At 45.5% G+C, this 25,353-nt stretch overlaps 5 protein-coding genes and 6 non-coding genes across 11 annotated transcripts; 5 read left to right on the top strand and 6 right to left on the bottom strand.

Annotated features, from left to right (window-relative positions):
* The first annotated feature begins 376 nt into the window (after positions 1 to 376).
* Positions 377 to 15,223, top strand: LOC117188036 (patched domain-containing protein 3). The gene is made up of 9 exons (XM_033391186.1): positions 377 to 1,085; positions 7,657 to 7,787; positions 7,859 to 8,004; positions 10,551 to 10,765; positions 10,837 to 11,018; positions 11,087 to 11,430; positions 11,490 to 11,828; positions 12,121 to 12,434; positions 12,497 to 15,223. Exons 2-9 carry the CDS (start codon positions 7,657 to 7,659, stop codon positions 14,387 to 14,389), a joined length of 3,564 nt encoding a protein of 1,187 aa, XP_033247077.1. The 5' UTR covers positions 377 to 1,085; the 3' UTR covers positions 14,390 to 15,223.
* Trnan-guu lies at positions 6,789 to 6,862 on the bottom strand. Its single transcript has one exon. It is a non-coding gene; the product is annotated as a tRNA-Asn (tRNA).
* On the top strand, positions 7,047 to 7,120 carry Trnan-guu. Its single transcript has one exon. It is a non-coding gene; the product is annotated as a tRNA-Asn (tRNA).
* Trnae-uuc lies at positions 8,569 to 8,640 on the bottom strand. The gene has a single exon. It is a non-coding gene; the product is annotated as a tRNA-Glu (tRNA).
* A 409-nt stretch (positions 15,224 to 15,632) lies between the features above and the next one.
* On the bottom strand, positions 15,633 to 16,259 carry LOC108158308 (C-type lectin 37Da-like). Its single transcript, XM_017290547.2, has one exon. The coding sequence runs from the start codon at positions 16,224 to 16,226 to the stop codon at positions 15,720 to 15,722; it is 507 nt and encodes a 168-aa protein (XP_017146036.1). The 5' UTR covers positions 16,227 to 16,259; the 3' UTR covers positions 15,633 to 15,719.
* A 184-nt stretch (positions 16,260 to 16,443) lies between these two features.
* On the top strand, positions 16,444 to 17,129 carry LOC108158069 (macrophage mannose receptor 1). The gene is made up of 3 exons (XM_017290219.2): positions 16,444 to 16,594; positions 16,655 to 16,763; positions 16,831 to 17,129. Exons 1-3 carry the CDS (start codon positions 16,460 to 16,462, stop codon positions 17,103 to 17,105), a joined length of 519 nt encoding a protein of 172 aa, XP_017145708.1. The 5' UTR covers positions 16,444 to 16,459; the 3' UTR covers positions 17,106 to 17,129.
* A 551-nt stretch (positions 17,130 to 17,680) lies between these two features.
* On the bottom strand, positions 17,681 to 18,302 carry LOC108158315 (C-type lectin 37Da-like). The gene has a single exon (XM_017290557.2). The coding sequence runs from the start codon at positions 18,267 to 18,269 to the stop codon at positions 17,763 to 17,765; it is 507 nt and encodes a 168-aa protein (XP_017146046.1). The 5' UTR covers positions 18,270 to 18,302; the 3' UTR covers positions 17,681 to 17,762.
* Positions 18,303 to 19,359: 1,057 nt separating this feature from the next.
* On the top strand, positions 19,360 to 19,432 carry Trnar-acg. Its single transcript has one exon. It is a non-coding gene; the product is annotated as a tRNA-Arg (tRNA).
* Positions 19,433 to 19,827: 395 nt separating this feature from the next.
* Positions 19,828 to 19,900, top strand: Trnar-acg. The gene has a single exon. It is a non-coding gene; the product is annotated as a tRNA-Arg (tRNA).
* A 151-nt stretch (positions 19,901 to 20,051) lies between these two features.
* Positions 20,052 to 20,124, bottom strand: Trnak-cuu. Its single transcript has one exon. It is a non-coding gene; the product is annotated as a tRNA-Lys (tRNA).
* Positions 20,125 to 23,328: 3,204 nt separating this feature from the next.
* LOC108159346 (probable cytochrome P450 6w1) lies at positions 23,329 to 25,049 on the bottom strand. The gene is made up of 2 exons (XM_017292553.2): positions 24,548 to 25,049; positions 23,329 to 24,479 (listed from the first exon to the last, which is right to left on the bottom strand). Exons 1-2 carry the CDS (start codon positions 25,007 to 25,009, stop codon positions 23,412 to 23,414), a joined length of 1,530 nt encoding a protein of 509 aa, XP_017148042.1. The 5' UTR covers positions 25,010 to 25,049; the 3' UTR covers positions 23,329 to 23,411.
* Positions 25,050 to 25,353: the final 304 nt, after the last annotated feature.

Raw genomic sequence — 25,353 nt, 5'->3', positions numbered from 1 at the left:
CGAAAATTCAAATGAACTCGCGCGATGGTAATTCCCATTAAAAACACTGCGCGCAGGCGCAGAAGAAAGTGGCGATTAATGAGCGAAAATGCGACCTTCAGACTGTGGCAGCAACAGCTGTGGATGGCGGATGGCGGATGGCACACACCTGTGCAAAGAAACAGGTATGTGTGTCCGAAGGAAAGGCGAAAGAAAGATTTTTCCCAAAAATAAAACCACTGCAAACCGGTGAGGTGCAGTGGAAGAGAGCGCTGGCCAACAGGTGAGAGAGAGAGCAGCAGAGAGCGCATTGAGCGCGGTGAGTCGCCCGCCATCACGTGCATGTACCATAGCGCAGAGGCAGAGGCAGAGGTAGAGAGAGAGAACGTCTAGCGACTTCATTCCATTCCGATACGTGGTGCGTGGCGGTTGTGTGCGCGCAACTTTCTTTCTTTCCTTCCTTTCGGCGAAGGCGCCCACTATTGAGAGCAGAGTCGAATCAGTGGCAACAATAGCCAGAGCCAGAGCCAGAGCCAGAGCCCCAACCGACATCAGAGAGAGAGAATGTTCATTCGAAGCCCCCAATCAAAGGCAATCAAGTAGGGGACAAAAGACGACAAAAAACGTCGCGCTAACGGTCACTGAAATTGAAATTGTGCAGCCCCCAAAAACGTAAGCGCCCCCAAAAACGTAAGGCCGCTGATCAGTCCCATGCCAGAGCTAGAGTCAGTCCGTGAGACGGTCTCATAGCCAGCGGTCGCCGTTCCGTGCTCGTGCTCGCGCTCCGTGCCCCCAGCCCGTTCCCTGCCCCCCGAACCGACAGCCCCCCGAAAAAGTGAAACGTACGATGGGCCAAATCAGTGCAAAGTGTGTGAACAGTGTGCAATTGCTTCAATATTACTAAGAAAATTGATTGACCAGCATTCAACAAAAGGAAAAAAAGTGGTTTTCGAAAACTGCTGGAAAAGTAGTAATATCTAAAATAGTTTGCAGCTACAAAAAGATATAGTATAGTATATTACTTTTGGGTGTATATAGTACTCGGAAAAAAGCAAATCTTGGATACGAAACGAACCGATTAAGCGAGAAATATCGAAAGCTAAAAGGTAAGTGCGAGTGCAAGTGCAAGTGAAGAAAATTTTGCAGTACGCTCCCCCGATTATCGCACTTCTCTCTCTCGAAGCTTCCTAAAGCGGCGGCGGCATACGCCGTAGTTATCCTCTGATAGGGGAGGAGGAGGAGGAGGAGGGTGGATGGACTCGACTCTCCAGGGGATGAATTGCGGGCTGGGCACAATTGCGTATCGCCATGTGCGCTGGAAAATGCGTAGCAAGCAACAGAGACACGACACACTGACAAATTGAATGTTTTCTTGGGAATAATTTTGGTTTCCCGGTGCACAAATTACGGAACCCTAATAGAACCAAAGTGATGTCAGTAAAAAGAAAAAAAGAGGATTCTCAAGTGACAGGCGGAAACAATTGTTCCAAAAAAATAAAAATTAAACTTAATATAAATAATAATAGTTCCAAGGGTAATTTAAGTTAGAATTTAAATTGGTGTGTGATTTAATGGGATTTCTCAGTAATTTCTCAGGCAATAAAACTTAATGAATGTGTTTTTCGAACAGTGTTGGCTTGCCACTGCGAATTGCAACTGCAACAATAATCTGCCACCGGTCCAAGTCCAACTTTGTCTCAAAAAACCCCCGCCCGAAGAAACTCAAAACATTTGACAGGTAAATTAAGGCAACACAGACACACACACACACGACAAATTGAGAGCGGCATACGGTTACAATTGCAGCAGAAAAAAACAAGCCACCTGAGTGGTGTGGAAACTGGCACCGAAAAAGATACACAACCCGAATAAAATTAAGTGGAAATTGTTCAAGGAAAATAGGCGAAGATTGGTCAATAGGCGAACGCCATACAGAAATGGATTTTGCTCCCATATGCATCAGTTTTGGACACAAACTCCAAGTAAAACCGATTACATAAACCCCCCCTCCCCTCCCCTTCGCTGGTGAACCCCGGCTGGAATGATCCGGTTTGGACCTGACTTTGGACAATCCGCCAACATAACAGCGGGAGTTGCAGCCCAGTTAATGAAAGTTCAAGTGAAATTTGCCGAAATCCGAAACCGGTTGAATGTCGGACCACTCTGCTGGTCAATTTTCATATCTGCTTAATACCAATTATTATGTTCAAGGCCGAAGCCACTCTAAAACTATCTCGAAGGTACAGTTGTGCAAAAGGCCCACCTGCTCAACAGGTAGATGGATCTTCCTTTTGTTTGGGTTTTCCACCAGTTTTGATTTGGGATCGCACAGCAGGTAGCCTGGCACCGCTTTGAACTGGTTTTACTTTTTTTGTGGAAAAATTGCCACGCAAAGATCGATTACTTTCAGATCAGTTTTACGGCTCAATTAATCAATCACAGCCCTCAATTAGCGACTCCCCAAGCAGCTAATAATTTGCTAAAATTCACCTAAAGCCCATAATTGATGTTTGCACAAATCATTCACAGCAAAGGCTCTAAAAGTGTTGTGAAAATTCAATGGGCTCTCAGGAGTGGAGCTGGGACTGAACCCGAAACCGCAACCCGAGGCACTTTAAGTTGTTCGGGAACCGACCGTCGCGTGCAAGCTGAAAGGAAAAGTGTCTAACGCTGCTCCCCTCTCTCTCGTTCCCTGTGTTTGGGGCCCAGAAGATCGATCTCCCGCACTCACACAAAAAGCCCCCACCCTACCCTAGCCTACCCTACCATATAACATATACCATATAATGATATGTGATCAGCATTGCACTTTCTTTTTCTTTCTTTGTGTCTTTCTCCTATCGTTTCTTTGCCGCTCGTTGCGCTCTTGAGAGAGTTTTCTATCCCATTTTTTCTGAGAGGTTTTTGCTTTTTTCTGCTGTCATCTGTGTGTCAATTGGTTGATTTATTAACCCGACAGGAAAAACTCTGTCATAATTAACTAATTTCCCCAAGGAAAGTGAATCCAAGGCAATAAAAACGTGAAGTGGAAAGTGCAAGTTATGGAAACGTTTGCGTGTCTTTTTTTCGCTCAATTAACTTTAATAGAGCGATGTATTAAGGCTAAGATTGGTTCTATTATGATATATTATGCTCATTAAAATGGGGGAAAGAGAAAAGGCTGATCACTCATGAGGAGATGCCTCTACCCTTAAGGCTAAGAACTGTCAAAGGCCGAGCACTCATTGACGCATCAAATGGATTATTATTGTATCTGACAAATGTGATATCCGATATGATGGATGGCCAAACCAGTTGAGCATGAATACCCCTCTCTTTCTTATCATTATAAACGATCCCCGAAACTACCATAAACTCTCAAAGCTCCAATCTTTACACACTCAATTTCCGCTCAATGGGTTTTTAAGCTGCATTTAATGAACAAAATCAGATTAAGATACTTATGTCGGCTGCTGCCACTGCTGCTCCACTGACCCACAGATCTGTGTGTCTAAACAGAGACCCAATAAATCCCAAATCAAAGGGGTTTCTTCGCCTAAATGGTTAATTAATGCAAGAGGCAACAAACAAATCAAAAAAATGAGTTGAATTCAGATTGAAAGCGCCCGAGGAAGAGTGTATCTGTGTGAGTGCTTTCTGTGTGTGTGTATGTGTGTGTGTGTGCTTTTGACCCAGTTCCAGGCTGTACGCATGCGTCTCAGGCCCCGTCTCAGTCCATTCCCCTCAAGAGGCGCAGAAAAAGTAGAAAGTGAATTTTTGTCTCGGCTTCTGCCTGAAGGCAGAACCTGCCCTAGCACCCTGCCCACATTGTACCTACTATTACCCCCAAAAAAACTAAACACACATATATGTAAAGAGAGAGAGGGAGGGAGGGAGAGAAAAACAAACACAGTTAAGGCCCCCAATGTTAATTTGTTAGCCTCGAAGCCAACTAATTAAAATTCATTGCAAACATTTCTGTGTGGCAACCAATTTCAATTGTGGGAGACCTCTATTTACTGTTGCCAAAAAGAAACAAATCTGATTCGGCTTAAGTTGGGTTTGACAATAACAATAATTATTATCCAAAAAATTGTTCAATCTCTCTGGCCATATGTCACGCCCACGTGCTAAGGTCATCGTCGATCGTTGGGTCGTTGGATCGTTTCTTGTGTTCTACTTCAATGACTCGACTTGACCCAAATTTCGGCTAAGGCAAACAGCAATAATGTTTGGAAAAAAGCACATTCCAGAAATACAGATATTTAAATATTAATTAATATTAATTTTGCAATTTGTTGGCAAATATCGGCAACAATAACCGCAAGCCAAGCAGCCACGCACCAAAAGTGAAAGTTGTTGACTTGGCCAGAAAGAAAAACTGACCAAAAATGTTTGCATTCGGTTTCTGCTCGCCTCGCAGTCAATTTTTTGCGCTGCCTCGCTATTCCACACCACTCCACTCCCCGACTCTTCGTCTTCTTTTTCTGAGTAAATATACATTATATAAATTGTTTAAGGCTGGCAAACATCTAAAGCTTCGGGGCCTGGACAAGACCGGCAGTTATGTAATGCGCGAACAGCGATTAAGGTGATGATGAAAACGTACCAGTTGCAAAAAAAAAACACCCCAAGAACTGGTACCCAAAAAGAGAGGCCAAAAAGTGAGGGAAAATCCGATGAAACCACCAGCAGAAGAACAGATGAAATCCAGGCATAAACGAAGAGCGGAATTTTCCTGGAGAATTGACCCCAAAAGATTTTCTGTCAAAAAGAAATCAATTTTAGCAAAAGAAGCATCAAAAACCATTAACAATAAAACCACAAACAATAAAACGTCAAATTGCCCGAACACCGAAAGTAAAAAAACAACAAGAAAACAAAAGACTGAAGCGACAAACTCATTTTTGGTCAAGCCAAAAACTTTCTCAAGCCAAAACGTAAAAGCTTTTGAAACGCATTCCAATCCCCAGTCTGTCCCCCGACTAAACATTCGCGCATTAACGTGAACATTAATAAAAGATATATAGAGATATAAAGAGACTTTTGTAAATAGCCAAGAAATGGGGTTAGCCAAGAGCAAAAAGAATCCGCCATGAATCAAACTGTTTTGACCTACAAATTATGCAAAAATCTAAACCGAAAAGTATACGATTTTTTGGGATGGTCTCCGGCTGACAGTGTTTTTTTTTTTCGGGGAGGCAACTCAGTTTTCTTGGCACGCATTTCGCGGCTCCTCAAGGCACTCTTGGGGCTCACTTGAGCTGTGAGTCAGGCAGGTGTCGATCGGACATCGAAATTGTGATTTCAGTTTCGTTTCGGGTTTCAAAACACACACAGAAAATCGTTTTAGTCATAGCAACTACTGGCCTGGGAGCGCAAAGAAATGATAATGCATTTTGCTGGAGCCCGCCACTGACGTCAAAAGGTTTTTGGGTTAGAGATAGGCAAAAGGGGGACGGGACCACAGATGATTATGAAAACTGAAGCGTTGATGAGTGGACTTCGGAGGCGAACTTGCGACATGAATTTGTAAAGTTCATTAATGAAATTTGAGCGGAATCGGGGCACGTTCGTTATGAGAGCCTAACAATATTGTACAATATTTATTTTTAGCTTTAATTTGTTTCTTTTTGGCTTTGCATAACCACGTAAGGGGCACCCAACCCCTTGATGAGACGCTAATTGTTAATAAAAGATGTGATTAGAGGAGTGGTAATGCCAAGCTGATTAAATGAATGGGAAAATGATAGCACGATTCCCAAAAAGAGGTTATAATTTATTATTTATCAACAGCATCATTGAGCACGAGTCTGCCCAAGTTATCCAGAGTTTCAGCAGCCTTAAGGTGGCCTTTCTTTGCCGTTGATTAAATCACATTGACACCATGAACTAAACCGTTATGTCACCCCACACCGTTGTTGAATTTGGAGTCAGAGTTGGAGTTGAAATTGAAGTTGAAGTTAGAGTCGCTGTAACCTTGAGGCAACGGTGCGACTCAATTTGGCAGGCGTGAGCGCGGCTTAAGCTCAATTCGAAGTGCTCGACTTAGCCATGTTGTAATCTTAGTGCTTGCATACCCACACAGATATCCACTGTACATACATATAATTGTAACAATTTGGTAAAAGTGCAGCGTCAGTTGTCGTTGAACCCGAGAAACGGAGAAACAAGATACAAAATGGAAAGTAAACTGGGCTCCCGCTTTTCGTGTTTTGGCTGCTCGCAAATTGAATTTTTCGGCTGCAATCACCAGACCGAATAATGCTCGGACACGAAAGATTTCAAGAGCAATTCGGCACGAGATGACACCTTCACCTGCCACCTGCACCAGCAGCCACAGGCGCCATTTTGTTGTGATGGGTTTCCCTATGTACATATGTATGTATGTATGTGCCAGTGTTGCTGTCATTCATTCATTGACTGAGCTAATGCCAAAAGCTAATGTTCTATTCATGTTCAGTACGATCCAGCAGAACATTCATTTATAATGCCTAGGCGCCCAAATTGGTGGGTTGACAATCTGTGTGCGGCATGACAAATGGCCCAAACGAATTGCGCAGCCATAGAATGTACGAAATATACGCAGAAATATTCATAAAACACACCTGAGGCTTAGGGCGGGTGAACAAGGAACTGTTTGACAAGGCAATTAGTAAAGGCAAAGAAATACAAATATGGAAAAAAAGATAACAAAATATTCTAAATAATTATTCGTGACTGTTAAGCACTTTTCTTGTCTCCTCCAAACAGACGGATACCGATATCCCGTTTTGCATGGCTTAAAAAGAGAAAGAAAATACGAAAAAAGAGAAGTAAAATGTTAGATGCGCCCCCGGGTGGACTCGAACCACCAACCTTTCGGTTAACAGCCGAACGCGCTAACCAATTGCGCCACGGAGGCAGTCGTTGCTCAGCCGGCGGTTGCCGTACTTCTACCTTCAGCGCACGCTCGCTCTGCTGTTCTGCTGGGGACCCTTCTACTTATAAATTACATACTTCTTAAGAATTATAACTTACTTATTTCGGGATGCTTGTTAATCGGATGTTTTAACAACAATTGGTGCTGATTTTTCACTGCCTGCATGGCCTCCGTGGCGCAATTGGTTAGCGCGTTCGGCTGTTAACCGAAAGGTTGGTGGTTCGAGTCCACCCGGGGGCGGACAAAAACTTTTTGCCCAATATTTTCCTACTTTTATTGATTTTTTGAGTAAAAAAACATTGATAAGTGTGTGCTAAAATGTTATCGCTGCGTACTTGACTTCTATAATCTTGTCAATGAACGTTATTACGGGGTTTCCCTTTCCTCGTTATTGTTGCTCACTTTTTTTTTTTTGTGTGAAGAGAAGCAGAGATGAACAAGGGCATTTGCCGAGATTCAAGTGAGGCAGCCCAAAGGCAATGCGTGTCTAAAGTTTAAGTTGAAGGTGTCGATGAACAAAGCCAAATAGACACGGCAACGAACATACGAATACAGATGTATCTAGATATATGTATATATACCGAACAACACTCGTAATAGCTCCAATCTGTTGTCTTTTCACCTTCGCCGGACAAATCGCATTAGAGCTCGACAACAACCAGCACGCGATACTGAGACGGTGCCCTAATGTGATATTAGCTAATGGATCCCATTGTAGAACATTGTTCAGAGTTCAAGCTAACAATGTTTTTTGGTTTCACTCTTTCCCTTTCCAGATGGCTTGCGGCATATCGTGTGTCGATAAGACACTCAACAAATCGTTTTACCATCTGGGCCTCAAAATAGCCAAACATCCTGGATATTTCATCATCATACCAGTCCTGTTGACTCTGCTCTGTATGACGGGGTAAGTACTAATACGATATAGATCTTCTAGGATACCCTTCACTAATGATATTTTGATGATATGTGTTATAGCTATCAACAACTGAAGTATCAAATCGATCCCGAATACCTATTCTCGCCCATTGCGGGGGAGGGCAAGACTGAACGTGCTGTTGTTGAGCAATATTTCAAAGTGAATTATACGCATCGCTTCAATGTCGGACGCATTACGAGGCCCGGTAAGTGACATCAAATATACTCGTACATACGGATAAACATATATGTATATATATATTATAAGTATGAATCGTGTGGGTATGATGATGACAATTATGGCAAACATTGGGCAAGTGAAATGGGCTCTGGCAGTGGCTGTGGCGCCCCATTTAGGGTCTCTGACGTTGCGTCTTCCAATTAAATGTTGCCACACTTTTTGCACCTTGACGCACCTCCTCCGACTGTGCGCTCTCTCATGTGCAATAAATACTCGTAGTTTCAGCACTACGTCGGGAATAGAGACACAATACCTTTATTTTTTATTATTGGGGTCTTGAACTGCGGCTACGTTTTACAGACTATTAACTGCGCTAAATGGTTTATTAGGCAAAGACGCCAACAACAATAGAAATCAGCAGAAAACATTAATAGTAATAATAGCCACAACAGAAACAAACTTCAACAAAATGCCGCATAATTTCCAAACGACATTGTGCCAGAAAAGCCTAAGCAGTTGCAGAATCCAAACTAAAGAGAAACCAAAAAAAAATTAATAAAAATGAGATTAGATTACAAAAAATTGGAGTTTCCCATACCGGGAATCGAACCCGGGCCTTCTGGGTGAAAGCCAGATATCCTAGCCACTAGACCATATGGGAGAAGGTGAGTGTTGCAAGCCAAAGTGCAAATATAACAGAGTGCCAGAGTGCAGTGCCAGACTGTTATATAAGCTAAAAATAGTAGTGTTTTGTTTGCATTCGGTTTTACTGCCAGTCAAGTGGTCGGTGCGAGGGAGTGATGGGTACACTCGGTCGAGTATTTATATGCACATGTGTACGTATCTGTGTGGGCCATAACCAATTGGTGGGTGGTTGCGTTAGTTAACGTACTGAATGTTTGCTCGAACCGAACTGAATGTTTATCCACAGCGAAAAGGGTACAGTACAGTTGTTTCTCTTTCGACTTAGTTCGCCATTTGCATAATTTGGCATTAATATTTCATTTGCAAGCACACAAGAGGAAAATGGGAGAAACGAGTGTAAAAACTAGGGGGAAAATGCTAGAAACGTGTGCTCGAAACAAAATGAGCTTCGCTCATAAAAATGCATCATATAGAGTGCAGCGAATGGTTTCTGATCTGGTTTTATGGCTAAAAATTTCGCTTCGAAAGAGCATTTGCAATTATTCTTGCGAAATAATTAACCTCATTTTGTTGGACTGCACTCGATGTGCAACGAGCATCTCCAAGAGTTCGCCAACTCCATCTTCAACTCCATCTACGAGTATATATGTAGATCTGACATCTTTCCGAGTACGTGGAGATTGGTACCCGTTCGCCGACTCATCATCATTGAACTTTGATTTTGACAATCATCTGTGGCAGTAGAAATGAAGCTCTGCCGAGTGTGTGTGGAGGCCACCAACCACAAGAGATCCACAAGCCAGAGATCCAAGCACCAAGAGTCTCAACGGTATTATCTAGACCGCATTTAGTCGGTTACGACCAGTTAGCCACCAATGCGCTGCGCTGCGATGTGCTGTGTGCCTCGCCACGATTGCACTTTTGGCCGGCATGCCGCCAACGAATGTGCCGCAAGATTGCAAATAGCAAAACTTGATGCTTACCGAGAGCCGAGCCACTTTCCCCGTCTTTGAACATTATTGTATCTTTTTTATGGAGCGCAACAACACAACAAAAGCAGACGACGAAAAAAATGTTTAATTTGTTGCATTTTTTTCGCTTTGTTAGTCCGCCCAAATGTTATATAAAAATTGATTTGTCCGATAAACATTTCAAAGTGGATCGTCGTCTAATATATATTTTCCTTTTCGTTTTTTTTTGTCTATCGTATTGTCTGGCAGTTAGGATATCCGGCTCGGCTTGGCATGGATGTTTCCTGTTTGGGATGTTGAGAAAAGTGTGTTGTCAACGAGATACTTTCCTACTTAGTTCCTCAATTTGTTCGATAGACTGCGAAGACTCTCGCTTATTCGATTGCTGTCTAATTATTTTTTCATTCGTATAAATAAATCTTTCTGTAAGACGTGAATGGGTTGCTTATGGCAGTAATTTTGTTGCTCAAGTCCCAAGCTCATTCATAAATGGGTTGGAAACAAAGATATACCGATAGGAAAAATCTCTCCACCAATCTTCTAAGCATCTTTTGGGGTGTTGCTCTGCTACGTGGAATGTGGCACGTTTTCTGGTAGCTAAGCGGATACTTCTTAGGTATATATCTATAACGATTTAGTGTATAGACACATGTCTAGAGACAATCACTGACGCAAGTCCACGAGGCTGCATTGGTTATGGCGCATTAAACACAAATAACGATTGGAACAATCGGCCAATATCAAGTGGTCGATGGAGCAAACACAAACGAAGTAATAAAGCAAAGGCAGAATTGAATGAAATTCAATTCGAATTAAATTGAAATTATTGTCACGTATCAGCGTGTGGAGAGCAGCAGCCTTCGGAGCAGCCCGAGTGCCCAAGTCCAAGCCAACAAATGATATCTAATTGTTCGACGATAACCATGGGCTAATCGATAATCTTTCCACATTTCAGGTCGCTTCGGACGGGTCATAGTGATAACGAAGGATGGCGATGAGAACATGATACGGCGTGAGGTCTTCCAGGAGCTGAGGACACTGGACAATCTCATACAGAATGCCACGAGCACCTACGATGGGGATACCTACACCTACAAGGATAATTGTGCGCGCTGGGAAAACGAGTGCTTCGAGAATGATATCCTCAACCTAGATGCCCTGATGGACGATGTGAGTGCCCAGAGGAATCATTCGCTCATCGAATACTATGCTAATTCCAATTCCCTCCGGTTTCCTTTTAGCTTGAGACGGGACAACTGAATCTGACGTTTCCGTTCATGTTTAATCCCGTCACCTGGGATGCCCATCTATTTCCCGTTTTCTTTGGCGGCACAAAGCTAACGGAAGACAACTATGTGATCAGTGTGCCGGCCATACAGCTGGTATACTTCGTGACCGCCGACACCAAGCGGCAGGATGCCAAGTGAGTGCCGTGGCGGATCAAATCCATAGGTTGTTTCGGAGATTAATGTAATGTAATGTGTCTTGCAGAGGCGCCGAATGGGAGGAGACCTTCCTGCGGGTGGTGGGACACGCCGAGGACTCTGGACTGTTCAAGCACATCTCGGTGTCGTATTTCGCCTCGCGCACCCTGGACCACGAGCTGGAGAAGAACACCAAGACAGTGGTGCCCTATTTTAGTTCCACTTTCCTGCTGATGGGTCTCTTCAGCATCATTACCTGCATGATGGGGGATGCCGTGCGATCCAAGCCCTTCCTGGGTCTGATGGGCAATATTTCGGCCATCATGGCAACACTGGCGGCCTTTGGCCTGGCCATGTACTGCGGCATCGAGTTCATTGGCATCAACCTGGCCGCCCCATTCCTGATGATTGGTAAACAGAGGATAAACCCAAAAATCTCTCCCATTCTCTAAGCCGATTCTCTCCTATAGGCATTGGCATCGATGACACATTTGTGATGTTGGCTGCCTGGCGGCGGACAAGGGCCAAGATGCCGGTGGCCGAACGCATGGGACACATGATGTCCGAGGCGGCGGTGTCGATCACCATCACCTCGGTCACTGACTTCATTTCGTTTCTGATTGGCATCATCAGTCCCTTCCGATCGGTGAAGATATTCTGCACCTACTCGGTGTTCGCCGTCTGCTTCACGTTCATGTGGCACATCACCTTCTTTGCCGCCTGCATGGCCATCTCGGGGTACAGGGAGCGCAGGAATTTGCATTCCATATTCGGCTGCCGGGTCCAGCCGATGTCGGTGGCCATTAAAGGTGAGTGAACTGCCCAAATCGGATGGGGATGGGGCTTTTGTTTTGTTTTGATTTGTCTGTTGCACATGCTACAAAGTCCACTCGGCCAGAGCTTGAAATGTGGACAGAGAACCACAACAACCGGCTCAGAGATTGCGGAGCTGCAGCCAGCAGCTGCAACATGAACTTGATCGTGACTAACTAGACTAGTGGCTGCAAATGCTGGCTAAAATTGAGGTCAATGGGAACTTGTCTTACCGCTCAGTTGTTCACACTTCTTTCTGTTTGTCTGTCTGTCTTTGTCGCTTTGCAGAGAAACGCAACTTCCTCTACAAGGCGATCATGGCGGGCGGCATCGATCCCGCGGATCCCGACAATCCCATCGACAACAAGGATCACATGCTGATGGCCTTCTTCAAGGACAAAATGTCCGCTGTGATCAACAACAAATGGTGCAAGGTCATCATCATCCTGGCCTTTGCCAGCTATCTGGTGGGGGCCTGCTACGGCATTACTCAGATCAAGGAGGGTCTCGAGCGGCGCAAGCTCTCCCGTGAGGACTCGTACTCCGTGGAGTTCTTCGATCGTGAGGATGATTACTACCGAGAATTCCCCTACCGAATGCAGGTGAGTGATGTCTAAAGATCTCCATAGTCCCTCAGTTCTGATCTGATCCTCATTCTTTGCAGGTGATTATTGCCGGGCCATTGAACTACTCGGATCCGTTGGTGCAGGAGCAGGTGGAGAATCTGACGAGCACATTGGAGCACACCTCGTATGTGACCTCCAGGCGCTACACCGAGTCCTGGCTGCGCTCCTTCCTTTCCTTCCTGGACCGCAACACCGAGCTGCTGAATGCCACCGTCGATGACGAACAATCCTTCATCGACGCGGTCAAAGAGCACTGGCTCTTCCCCGGCAATCCCTTCTCGCTGGACGTGCGCTTCAACGACGATGAGACCCAGATCATTGCCTCGAGATTCCTCATTCAGGCCGTCAACATTACGGATACCAATCACGAGAAGGAAATGGTGCGGGATCTGCGCAAGATCTGCAGAGATTCGCCACTGAATGCCTCCATCTTCCATCCCTACTTCGTGTTCTTTGATCAGTTCGAGCTGGTGCGTCCCGTCTCGCTGCAGGCCATGGTCATCGGAGCCATCATCATGATGATCATCTCGTTCATCTTCATACCGAACATCCTCTGCTCGCTGTGGGTGGCCTTCTCCGTGATCTCGATTGAGCTGGGCGTCGCCGGCTACATGGCCCTGTGGGACGTCAATCTCGACTCGATTTCGATGATCAACCTGATCATGTGCATCGGCTTTTCTGTGGACTTCACCGCCCACATCTGCTATACCTACATGTCCTCGAAGAAGCGCAGTCCCAAGGCCCGTGTCCGCGAGGCCCTCCACTCGCTGGGCCTGCCCATCATCCAGGGCTCCAGCTCCACGATACTCGGTATTGTGGCTTTACTACTAGCTCAAAGCTACATCTTCCTGGTCTTCTTTAAAATGGTCTTCCTGGTGATCTTCTTCGGGGCAATGCACGGCCTGTTCCTGCTGCCTGTGCTGCTCTCCCTCTTCGGACCCGGCTCCTGCCTGACCTGGACGGGTCGGGACGATGGCAGCGAGGCTGAGGTCGACGACAGTCTGGACGAGAGGAAGCCGGAGAAGCCCTTCTCCCAGTCGTACTACATGCAGTACCCCACCATGGGCATCAATGGACCGTACGGCTCCAAGGGCTTCCTCGGAGCTCCCTACAAGGCCTATGGCGTGGACGAGAAGGACCAGGGCCTGGGCACCTCTGGCGAGGACTCGTCGGAGAGCAGCTCCAGTCGATCGCAGCGCCGCCAGCAGCTGGCCAATGCCGCAGCCGAGGAGGAGGCCGCACAGGATCCCCGCCGCCGTTACGAAGAGGGCTGGCGTCGCTCCTCCTACCAGAATATCTACGGCGGCCCGAATGGCAGCATCATCGCTGGCCATGTCCAAGCTCAGTTCCAGGCCCAGCCCGATCTCTACGGCCAGCAGGTGTCGGCAGCCGAGTGGCGGCAGCGCCTGGACGCCCACGAACAGCAGCAGCAGCAGCGCAGCCGGCAGCGACGCAGTCCATACGAGACCTACGACCTGGAAATGCAGCGGGCGCGTCGTAACTCCCACGGGGACATCATCGACATGCAGGGCACCCCCAACTCCTCCGTGGATGAGCGCCTGCGGCGCCAGTATCCCCATGATCGAGTGCTGAGCGGAGGCAGTGGCGATGAGGGCAGCTATCGCCAGCAGTCAGGGCGGGACTCATCCCCGATTGCGGCACAGCCGCCACTGGGGAACTCGTCCTCGGCCAAAAGGTACCACCGCCGACGCTCCTCTGAGGACTCGACGCGCCACCACCAGCGCTGGCCGGCGAACATCGAGGAGCGTAGGGCGCGACGCACCCAATCTCCAGCCCAGCGACAACCAGAGACTGCCCCGCCCAGCTTCGCCTACCGCTCGTCTTCCCATCACAATCTCTACCAGCCACAGAAGAACGGCAAGGCCACAAAACAGCCTCCCACATACCAATATGGGGATTATTATCACTAAAAGAATGATCCATAGAGAAGAGGATATCCATGGATAGAGAGTGAGAGAGAGAGAGAGAGAGATGTTTGTTTGGCGTAACGGAAAGGAATCTACATAGAGAGATGGACCAGAGCAGAGCAGATCAAAGCAAATTGTCTTGTCAACATGATATACTATACTAGTTAAGTTAGGAGATCTTTCAAATGAAACTACACACTAGCAGGTGGTTCTGTACGTATCCTCTCTCTCAACCGATTTTGTCTTCATTCTGTAGTAGCTTGCCCCGCATTTGGAACACTATGTAGAATACTCAGATTAGGAAACAGACAAACCCTACTCTTGTTTCCCACAGTGTGAAACAATTGAAAATTATCGATTTATTTGTGCGAAAACCATTTCATTCAGCAGAAGAAACGAGCTCCCAAGTCACACAACTTAAGGTACCATCTACACACAAATACTAAAATATGTATAGTATATATGCTAGCATTATGTCTACATGTTACTTGAGTCAGACTTAGGGTTCCTTCCCCATATCAGTGTTTATTTAAATTAATTTCTAGCTTTAGTGTTCAATGATGATAAATATAAATATAATTATTGTAAAGACGACATGGAGATGATGATGATGATATATATATGTTTTGTATAGTGCAAAAGCAACGCTGAATATTTAATAACTATTATTTTTTAGGGGCCACTTCCTTGGGCCACAGACACAGACACCTAAACATAAACCTACATAGGCCTGATGATATGCTTAGCCTGTACTGAATCTTAAGAAATCTGGGGACAAGTTTGTAAAGCGTTTACAATTTTTTCTATTGAATAAAAAATTTTATATTTTCCTAGAAATTCACGAGTAATTACGACTAAAGTTTTTTGATAAGTAAATGGCTTTTTGAGCGACTTCTGATGGCATTCTTATCGCGCAGACTCAGCCTTAGACTCAGACTAGGGGCCCTTGTTCAGAATGCTTTTCATATTGCTCAGGACTGATATTCGTGCTATTAGTAAAAGCCAGACCTGTTCCTGCTGGAGGTCAGGCATTACAAAGAGCGGATGGCAAAGAAAGACATACAAATTGAAGATTTACTTCAAAATTATTTCGGTTTCTTTGAAATGTATAAGCTTGAATTTCGCGCCAAGATAGCATAGAGCTTTTAAACTCTGTCACGTAGCAGTCAGAGTTGGCGCGGCTGCAGGTATTGTGGCGGCAAATTTAAATTGCTCCCATCACCAGCGTCAGGCAGAAATCATTGAGTTCTGTTTTGCTGCTGAATATTTTATTGATTTATGTATAATATGTTTATAAACCAACACCGATAAATTCTAGGACCCATGGTCTCCACTAATTGACGTCGTCGAACAGGCAACGTTTCTCGCACACAAAGTAGCGCTGCTCGCTGCATTCCTCGTTCACCCAGGTACTAGTGATGGCATAGAGGCCCAGGCAGTGCCTGTTTTCGCTGGGATAGTAGTCGAAACCGGGCTGGAAGTTGCGGTATGTAAAGGTGCGTCCGTTGCTGAACCAGATCCAGTTGTCGGAATTGGCCAGATCCGTGCCCGAGGTCCACACGGGTTCGTTCAGCAGCTGGAGCTGGGAGCTGCCGCGGGTGTACAGGAAATTGCGCAGAGCTCGCTGATCGCTCTCCGTGGTGATGCTGACCAGAGTGTAGCCGTAGGAGGCACAGGTGGCCTGGGCCTGGTACCAGTTCACCTTGGCAAAGGTGCCCAGGGCGTACTTCCCATCGGTAACAACGAACGGAGAGAATTGGATGTCAGACGGATCGGGTGATGGCGTCGTTTGGGCCCAGACCAGGCCGAAGAGCAGACAGATAAGAGACAGGGAACGCATCTTTGCTTCGTATAAGCCAATACAGAGTGCAACTATCCTTATATATACATATTTTTGCACCCTTGGCTCCTAATTGCCTTTCGCATTCATCACTGTCATCCGATCCCCCCGATAAGCAGCGGGAATCTGGGATAACTAAGCACTTTTTCCAAATTGGTTTAGCTGCGCGATTCTTAGCCTTAGACTCAGACTATAAAAAGGGGTTCCCTTAGGGGCAGACACCTCTGTTCAGAATGCTTTTTATTTTGCTCATCGTCTGTGGTGTAACTGTAGCCACCAACAACACTAATTTGGAGTTGATATTCGGTTACGATTGTAATCCTTTGGTTCAATGCGATGAACACTATTCCGTAGCGACTTTTGCCAAGGTAAGACCGAGTCACCTTCTAAGTTCTAGCTATTTCTGGGTATCTTTTGGGTCTCTGCAGGTCAACTGGTTAGAGGCCCATTACATTTGCAACAGCGTCGGTGCCGTCCTAGCCACTGTGAACAATCCGGATCAGCATTTGCTGATGCTTCAGCGTGTCAATCGTAGTAGTAAGGCTTGGAAAATCCCCAATCCCATTTCCCCAAAGGAAACATCTAATGTTTCCCATTTTCCTAGATTATGTCTTGGGCGATAAACGCTTTTGGTTGGGCGCCACGAATCTGGTGGAAGGCGACACCTCATGGACCTGGCTGAGCAGTGGGCTACCCATGACGTACAGTCTCTGGGCAAAGAATGAGCCCCCGTCGGATGAGAATGCTAGCGATGCTTGCCTTATGCTGGGCCTAGACACAATGTGGCATGCGGCACCCTGCAATCAGAAGTTCAATTTTATATGCGAGAACATTTGTCTAGTGAACGACACTACCATCAACAATCAAATATATGTTTAGGACTTATTTTGAATGCCAAAAGTACAAGATATTGGAATTTCAATATCAACTATACATATGTCATGGGGGCTAAGAAAAAGCTTGAATCTTAACTGAAACTTTTACTGCTATCAGTAAAAGCCAGACCTGTTCCTCCTGGAGGTCAAGCATCACGAAGAGCAGGTCCCAGCGTCTGCCCAACAATGGGACGGCACCGCACCCAAGTAAGATTTGAACTTGAATTGCGCTCCAAGAAAGCAGAGAGCTTTTAAGCTGAGTCACGTAGCAGTGAGAGTTGGCGCGGCTGCAGGTATTTTGGCGGCGAATTCAAATGCTCCCATTACAGCGTCAGGCAGAACATGCGTATTTTCCTGATGCCGCTCTAAAAAAGCAACACATTTTAATACAATCTCCAGTGAATGTTGTTTCTCATTGATCCAGGGCACCAGCTCATCCTCAATCACCTCCGAGACTCTCTCCATCAGCTTGGGCAATCCGAAAATCCGCCAGCAATTGCCAACAAGGAGATCACCTTGCTCCAGCCGATTTCGACCTCTAAGAACTTAAGCTTCAGAAGCGTTTTTTTTGCCTTTGAACATTCAGAAATCATTGAATTCTGTTTTATTTATAATAAGTTTATAAACCAACACCGATTAATTCTAGGACCCATGGTCTCCACTAATTGACGTCGTCGAACAGGCAACGTTTCTCGCACACAAAGTAGCGCTGCTCGCTGCATTCCTCGTTCACCCAGGTACTGGTGATGGCATAGAGGCCCAGGCAGTGCCTGTACCCGCTGGGATAGTAGTCGAAGCCGGGCTGGAAGTTGCGGTAGGTGAAGGTGCGTCCGTTGCTGAACCAAATCCAGTTGTCTGCATTAGCCAGATCCGTGCCCGAGGTCCACACGGTATCGTTCAGCAGCTGGAGCTGGGAGCTGCCGCGTGTGTACAGGAAATTGCGCAGAGCCCGCTGATCGCTCTCCGTGGTGATGCTGACCAGAGTGTAGCCGTAGGAGGCACAGGTGGCCTGGGCCTGGTACCAGTTCACCTTGGCAAAGGTGCCCAGGGCGTACTTCCCATCGGTAACAACGAACGGAGAGAATTGGATGTCAGACGGATCGGGTGATGGCGTCGTTTGGGCCCAGACCAGGCCGAAGAGCAGACAGATAAGAGACAGGGAACGCATCTTTGCTTCGTATAAGCCAATACAGAGTGCAACTATCCTTATATATACATATTTTTGCACCCTTGGCTCCTAATTGCCTTTCGCATTCATCACTGTCATCCGATCCCCCCGATAAGCAGCGGGAATCTGGGATAACTAAGCACTTTTTCCAAATTGGTTTAGCTTCGTTGGGTTCTCGTTTCTCGTTGCACTTTGCAGTTTGGCGTTTGCCATAAATATTGCTCCCTAGTAAATCTCAATTTCAAGCTCTGCGCAAATCCGTTTGCCATTTTTATGTTAAAGTTTTCTCTTGCTAATAATGTTATCCCTCCCCTCCCTCCAAAAAGTCGGTCGGATTCGAGCAAGTGTAAGGAAATTTATCGAAAAAATGTAAAAGCATATCTCATTTAACTCTGCTGTCAGCTGGGGGGACGTTATGACGGGTCAAGGATTGAACCGAACCCTCGGTCCAACTTTTTCCCCCACTCAATCTCAATGCACATTTCCTTCCTTTCTCTGAGTATACTGTCTGTGTGTGTGCTGTCTGTTTGCGTGGGTGTGTGCGTGTTGGCCAAGTGTTTACGAGTCCCTTTGGTATTGGGCAGCAACGAAATGTGCAAACACAGATCGCTGCATTCCACAATCTATTCCCTTTAAGAGAGCAGGGAAATTGACATAAAATCAAAAACTGCTGGAGCATTCTGTGTGGAAGGGGGCGTATGCGTAATATGATTTCTGTGAATGGCTCCCCATTCAGATTCGCATTTGCATTTGGCCATTCAGCACAAAAGGTTCGCATAGCGAACAAGGTCATTTCATGGCTGGGGGAAACAGAATGTCAATGGAATAAAAGAATATCGTGGTCGGGATTTTTTCAATATCTTTCCAAAATGTTCTAAAAATTGATTTTATCATGATTTCAGGTTCGATTTCTGGCAGGATCGTGAGATATCTTTCATTTGTATAAATTTATATATGTATATTGTATTTTTAAATATCTCTTCAGTGTATACCATATAAAACCATTGGCTGCCTAATCTGGTTTAGTCCGAAACCCTTTCCATATCTTTTCAATATCGGATGGGTGTAATCACGCACCGCATTAGCAACGGGTCCTGTGGCGCAATGGATAACGCGTCTGACTACGGATCAGAAGATTCCAGGTTCGACTCCTGGCAGGATCGGAGATATCTTTTTTTTATTTTTATTTTCTTATATACATATTTCGTATGTTAAATATTACTCGATTAAAGCCACAATTTTTTTATTTTCTATGACATCGAATCTTATTCACCCACCATACAAAATCTGACTGTTAAATTTGTATTCTTTTCGATAGGTCTGTTGATAGATGGATATCTATAGATATGTACATATATTATTTATAGATATTTGAATGCATAAATAGAAAGTGTTAGGCTCCTTCTTAGAGAATCAGAGTTTGTTTCTTTCGAAAATAAAGTACCAACAAGTCCCATTTATAATAATTTCATATACCCATAGGGTTAAAATTAACCCCAAGCCCTTTTCATATATTCTCAAAAACGGAAGCCAGTATTTAGACGCCCCAACAGCAAGGGGTCCTGTGGCGCAATGGATAACGCGTCTGACTACGGATCAGAAGATTCCAGGTTCGACTCCTGGCAGGATCGCAAGAGTATCTGTTTTTTAAGTTTTTTGCTTAAATTATTTGTCAATTTGAATACGTATTCGAATATTTAAGTACTATATCAAAAAAATATTTAAGAAGATTTTCTGAATATTTTCCAAATTTATTCCAACTCAAAACAAAAAGTTTGATTTCGCCCAACGTGGGGCTCGAACCCACGACCCTGAGATTAAGAGTCTCATGCTCTACCGACTGAGCTAGCCGGGCACTTGCCTTACCATCCGCAAAGTGCTCATTTATGGGAGAGAGCGGTGAAGATCGGTTCTCTTCTAATGATAAAAAAAAGTTCTATGAATAATAAAAACAAGTATTTATGTATGTATCTTTCCACATAAATAGGTATTTCCGCGTTGGTAACATGAATATTTATGATATGAAAATAAATCTATAAATAAAACAGCTGATGGAATTTTTATGTTTCTATATAAAAGAACCCACAAGTGAGGCAATTTCCCAAACATTCTCCACTTTGTTGAGCAAATTGAGCTGTTCTCGGTTGCCCTTTGTTGAATGTGACCAATTAAATGGTGAAACTTGTTGACAAGATGACATGATCTATTAGCTTTGGTTATTTGTCTTTGCTTGGTTGCAGGGAAACGGAAAAATTGCAATTAAATTGGATGCTTGATGCTGCAAAGGACACACCACTCCCTCCCCCACTGACAACAGAAAGTCAAGCAGGATAAATGCAACGAACGTCCCCAGCGGACTAAGGCTCCTGCAGCTCCTTCCTTAACTTAATTTATGCGTTTGCCGGAGGGATAGGGACTGGTGGGATGTTCTTGGCTTTCAGCTGTTGAACATTTTCGCAGCACGTAAAACGAAGGTCGTCAAACGCTTAGCTTTGTTTTATGGCGTAGAAATACATCTTAGGACCCTCAACTTGCTCACTTTCAGAGTCCTTCTGGTGAATGTCATTCGTGGGAGATTGGACAAGGCTGAAATAATTGAAACATGGTTAGTGTTAGACTGTGTGTGAGATTGAAATGTTCTTAAGCTGCGGCTTGACTGAAAATCAAGTTCTTCACCTAGGAGTTTTAATAATCAACCTAATTAGAGCCTGAATGGTGACTTGCCTTCGTATTCAACGCCTTCTTTTTAGGATCCTCCTTTTTTTAAAGCCCCTGTTTGGTTAACTCCTTTCTTGGTCCCTCGTTTATGCCCTAGAAATCACTGCAACCGACTGCAAATGCTTCATTAAGATTGTATCGTTCTCCTTGGGTTGTGGTCGTGGTCGTTCCTTTTGTTCGCTTTCCTTTCCTTTCCCCAAATGTCCGCCATCAAAGCTAAAGACAGTGACAGGGTGACCCAGGCAGCCCGTTCCTTCCGTCTTAATTAACAAATTTCCCGATATACTCATACTCTTCGCTGTCACAGGGTTCTACTATCGTGGGGTAAAAAGTTTCCAGCTAATTAGAAGACCAGTAAGAAGAGCTAGGGGGAGCCATGCAATTTGCGAGTTTATTAATTTTATGTCGATTTGCATGCAATTTCTGGCTCAAGGCAAAGCTTTATCTGAGCTTCAGTTCGTTTATGATGCTGGGAGCCGAGCATCACATCCGAGCGTAATCTAGCAGAAAGACATTTCATGGATGCCACTAGCTAATTAAAACTAATGGTCTGCTGCCATCAGGCATCTGGCAGGGACGACTGCAGGTGGATCTGCCCCCCCTCGACGTTTTGAGTGGCTTTCCTTGTTCGATTCGGTTCGGTGTGGCAGTGGCAATGCTGCAATTCAATCGGAAGACAAAGCCACTCCCTCGAAAGGTAGCAAAAGTTACGCAATATAAAAGACTGGCACGCGATTTTTCGATACCCCATTGGGGTTAGGTGATGGTAGGGGGTGGGGGGTAGGGGCCCGCTTGCAAATCCGACACGAAGGTCAGTGCAAAGTCATTCCAGTTGTTGCGTGCCACGCATTTCCCAGTGGCCCTGGCAGTGGCACTGCCAGTGCCAGTTGCAGCAAGAGAGACAGTAACAGTAACAGTGGCACCCTTAGAACAACTCAACTGTAAATTGGCTTAACCGTAGTTTATCATTAAATTTGATGTCATTTTATTTCACGTTGCGTTGCACGTGAATTTTTCGATGTCTTATGTGCATGCGGAACGTGTTTGGGGACAAGGAAATGTTAAGAAATGGCCAAGAAAATAGAGCTAAAAGTTCCTAAAGCAGGATTAGGAGAGGTAATTTGCGTAAGATAGGATTACTCTTGCATTCTCGATATACACACATACATATATCTAGAATATCGAAGATCATCTTCCTTAAATATTCCATCTTTACAAGCTAATCTTGAATCTCATTAACTGAATGTATGTTTTTCATATACTCTTAGTAGGAGTACGATCCTGGTTCTCTAAATAGAATGCATTTCAATCGATTTGTGCTGCTGATTCCATACTCCATCTTAACAACAACAAAATATGGCCTATCTACTGGAAAGATATCTCTATAATCTCTATAAAAGATGTCACTGTAGAATCCCACTATGCCAATTATTCATAGAGAAATCTCTTTAATGAATACCTTCTGAATATGTAACCTAAATACACCTGTAGCTACGCCAAACTTGAATCTATCCCAGGCCTAGACAGACAAACCCTCAGTAGTAATAAGACACCAAACCATTCATTATTCAAGCACAGCACTGATTGTATATCAAGAGACAGACAGACAGATAATACAACCCTATTGGCCGGACTCATCTATAATTAGCCAACCCCTTGAAGGCCATTACGTGAATAATCCATGGGACCCGCTCATTAGGCGACCGACTCCTCTGCCCAGATTCCCCTGGAGTCAACTCTCGTGGCGAGAGTAAATTGACAATTGCATTAAGTGCGTTAAGTGCTTTCATTCTGAATGAGTATGAGACGAGTATGGGTATGAGTATGAGTGCCTGTGTGAGTGCAACCAGCCACAAAGGCAACAGCAACAGCCAGTCACGACATGGTCCTTACAAAAAGGATCCGACAGCTGTGTTGTGTTGTGGCAGCTTTTTATCCGTCGAGTAAGCAAAAGTTTTTATGTTGCAACTTGCCACCAAACAAGCTGTTGTGGCAAGCCATTATGACATTTTCCTTGAAGGATAATTGTCGACGGGGTGTCCTTGACAGTAGATGGGAAGTGGTATTGGTTCCAGGGATAAGGGGATGTACATATACACATCTATATATGACCAAGGTTAAGCGGTTATGCAAGCAATAGCCTTGACAAAGCGTCACCTCCCTCTCCAATATGGGGGGAGGAATTGGAGATAATTAATGTAATTTACCTAATCCCATTCTAATCCCACTGTATAAAACAGGTTATAGAACAACTAATAAATGACTTGAGAGCCATATAGTAATCATTCTGACATTTAAGAGGCTTCGCTCCAAGCTCTGACTTGAATAGAGACTGAGGGCATACGTGAAAAACAATTTATAAGCTTGCAACAATATTTACATAAGAATGGATCTACTCTGTAGATAACAACAAAAGCATAGAACCTACGAAGAAACCCTCTCCACTCTCAGATAGATCTCATCCTTGGAGGCAAGAACACCACAAAAGGGAGCAAATTCGATCGTCTTCACGGTCGTATCGCACCACAGGACGCGATGATTGCGCAGTAGATGGACGAGACCGAGTTTCGATTGCAGGAGACCCAGGCGCATACCAATGCAGTTACGGGGTCCCACACCGAAGGGCATATAGGCATCCATGTTCAGTTTGTCCTTGTTGGAGACATCGAAACGTTCCGGATCGAATTTCTCCGGTTCGGGCCAGTACTTGGGGTCGCGTTGTATGCCCACGGCCGACACATAGACGGGTGTTCCATCGGGCAGCTCCATGTCGTGGTGTGGAGCCAGAGTGAAGCGTTCGCCCTGTGAGGGCTGGGCGCATTCGCGTTCGGCATATCCCACGATGGGGTACAGGCGCAGGGTCTCGTTGACAACCTTGGAAAGGTAGGGCATCTCCTGGATGCGTTCGTAGCTGATGTGATCGTCGTCGCCGAAGTATTCCTCGATCTCCTGCCGCAAGCGATTCTGAATCTCTTCGTTTTTGGCCACCTCGTAGAGGGCCAGCGTCATGGTGGAGGAGCTGGTCTCGTAGCCGGCCGTCTGGAAGATAGCCGCCTGGGCCACCAAATAGTCCATGTTCTTGGCCTTATTGTTCTTGTCAGGACTGGCGGCCGCCTCCCGTTTTAGGGCCAGCAGGACATCAACGAGATCGTTGCGACGCAATCCAGACCTTTCTCTTTCCGCCATAACATAGTTGATGCTGCTCCGGATAAACTGGGAGGTGCTCTTCGAGAAGACCTTTACCTTGGCCAGAGTGGCCAGAGCCGGCAGCATGAATATGATCGCAAAGTCAATGGCCCGACTCACGGACCGGGCAAAGATGGCCTGGTTGTGGCGGAAAAATTCGCTCTTGGGATCCTGCAGGGCGTTAGCATCCAGGCCGAAGGCTATGGTCGCAATCAGATCGGTGGTGAAGCGGGCACACAGACTCTTGATCGTAACTATCGAATCCTTCGGTTCACGACCAACATTCGCCTCTAGATTTTTGCCGATCTGCGGATGGCAAAGAAGAAAATTGTTATTCTTGAATCGATAGACCTAAAGATTCGTCTTGTGCTTACCTTCACCATCAATGGATACATCTGCTTGATCTTGCCAGTGCTGAAAACCGGAGAGATCTTGTTGCGCAGCTCCTTCCACTCCGGGCTGCGCACGAAGAACAGATTGTTGTAGCCCAGGGCATCGTCATGCGGATCCGTTTGCAGCTTTCGATTGGTGAAGTAGCTGAATTTCTTGATCATCACCGTCTTGACCAGGTCCAGATCGCGTATGACCAGGGCTGGCCGATAGGCCAAGTACACACCGATGATCGGCTCGTTCTCCAGGCCGGGAGCCTCGTGGAATTTCCTGATCTGGTCGAAGAATGGCAGCCGTCCGGTAAGGAACCCCACCGTATCACCCAATATGGGCAGTGGCCCGATTTCCTTCACTCCATGGCGCTTCCAAAAGCTGTGGCGCCGCTTGTGCCACACGTAAAACACGATCGCCACAGTGGCGATCAGAAAAAGTAGCTCAGTGGACATGTTGAAAGCCGCAACTGCATGGAGCGACTATTTGCCCGCAAACTCTCGGAGGGGCTTTTAACGAAACGATCGCCAAAGCATTGCTGATAGTATGAATATGAATTGGTGTAGGCCACGGCGTAGATGCTCTAACTTTTTTGCTTATCAGCAATGCGAATTCTCCCAAACAGTGGCAGACACCGAAGCCAATACATCCTTCCCATGATAAGGGTATCTAAAAACGCCAGATAATGTTTGAAATGCTGATATTTTTTGTCTAGCCTCGATGACTCGACTAAATGTTTGCATGAACTGGCGCACCGAGTGATTTGAATTTGCTGGGGCCCAGTCAGCGTGTGTGGCTT

This window comes from Drosophila miranda, chromosome 3 (assembly GCF_003369915.1).
Source record: "Drosophila miranda strain MSH22 chromosome 3, D.miranda_PacBio2.1, whole genome shotgun sequence".
NCBI classification, from domain to species: Eukaryota; Metazoa; Arthropoda; class Insecta; order Diptera; family Drosophilidae; genus Drosophila; species Drosophila miranda.
The sequence above is the reverse complement of the archived record's forward strand: the minus strand, read 5'-3'. Positions and strand labels throughout refer to the sequence as shown.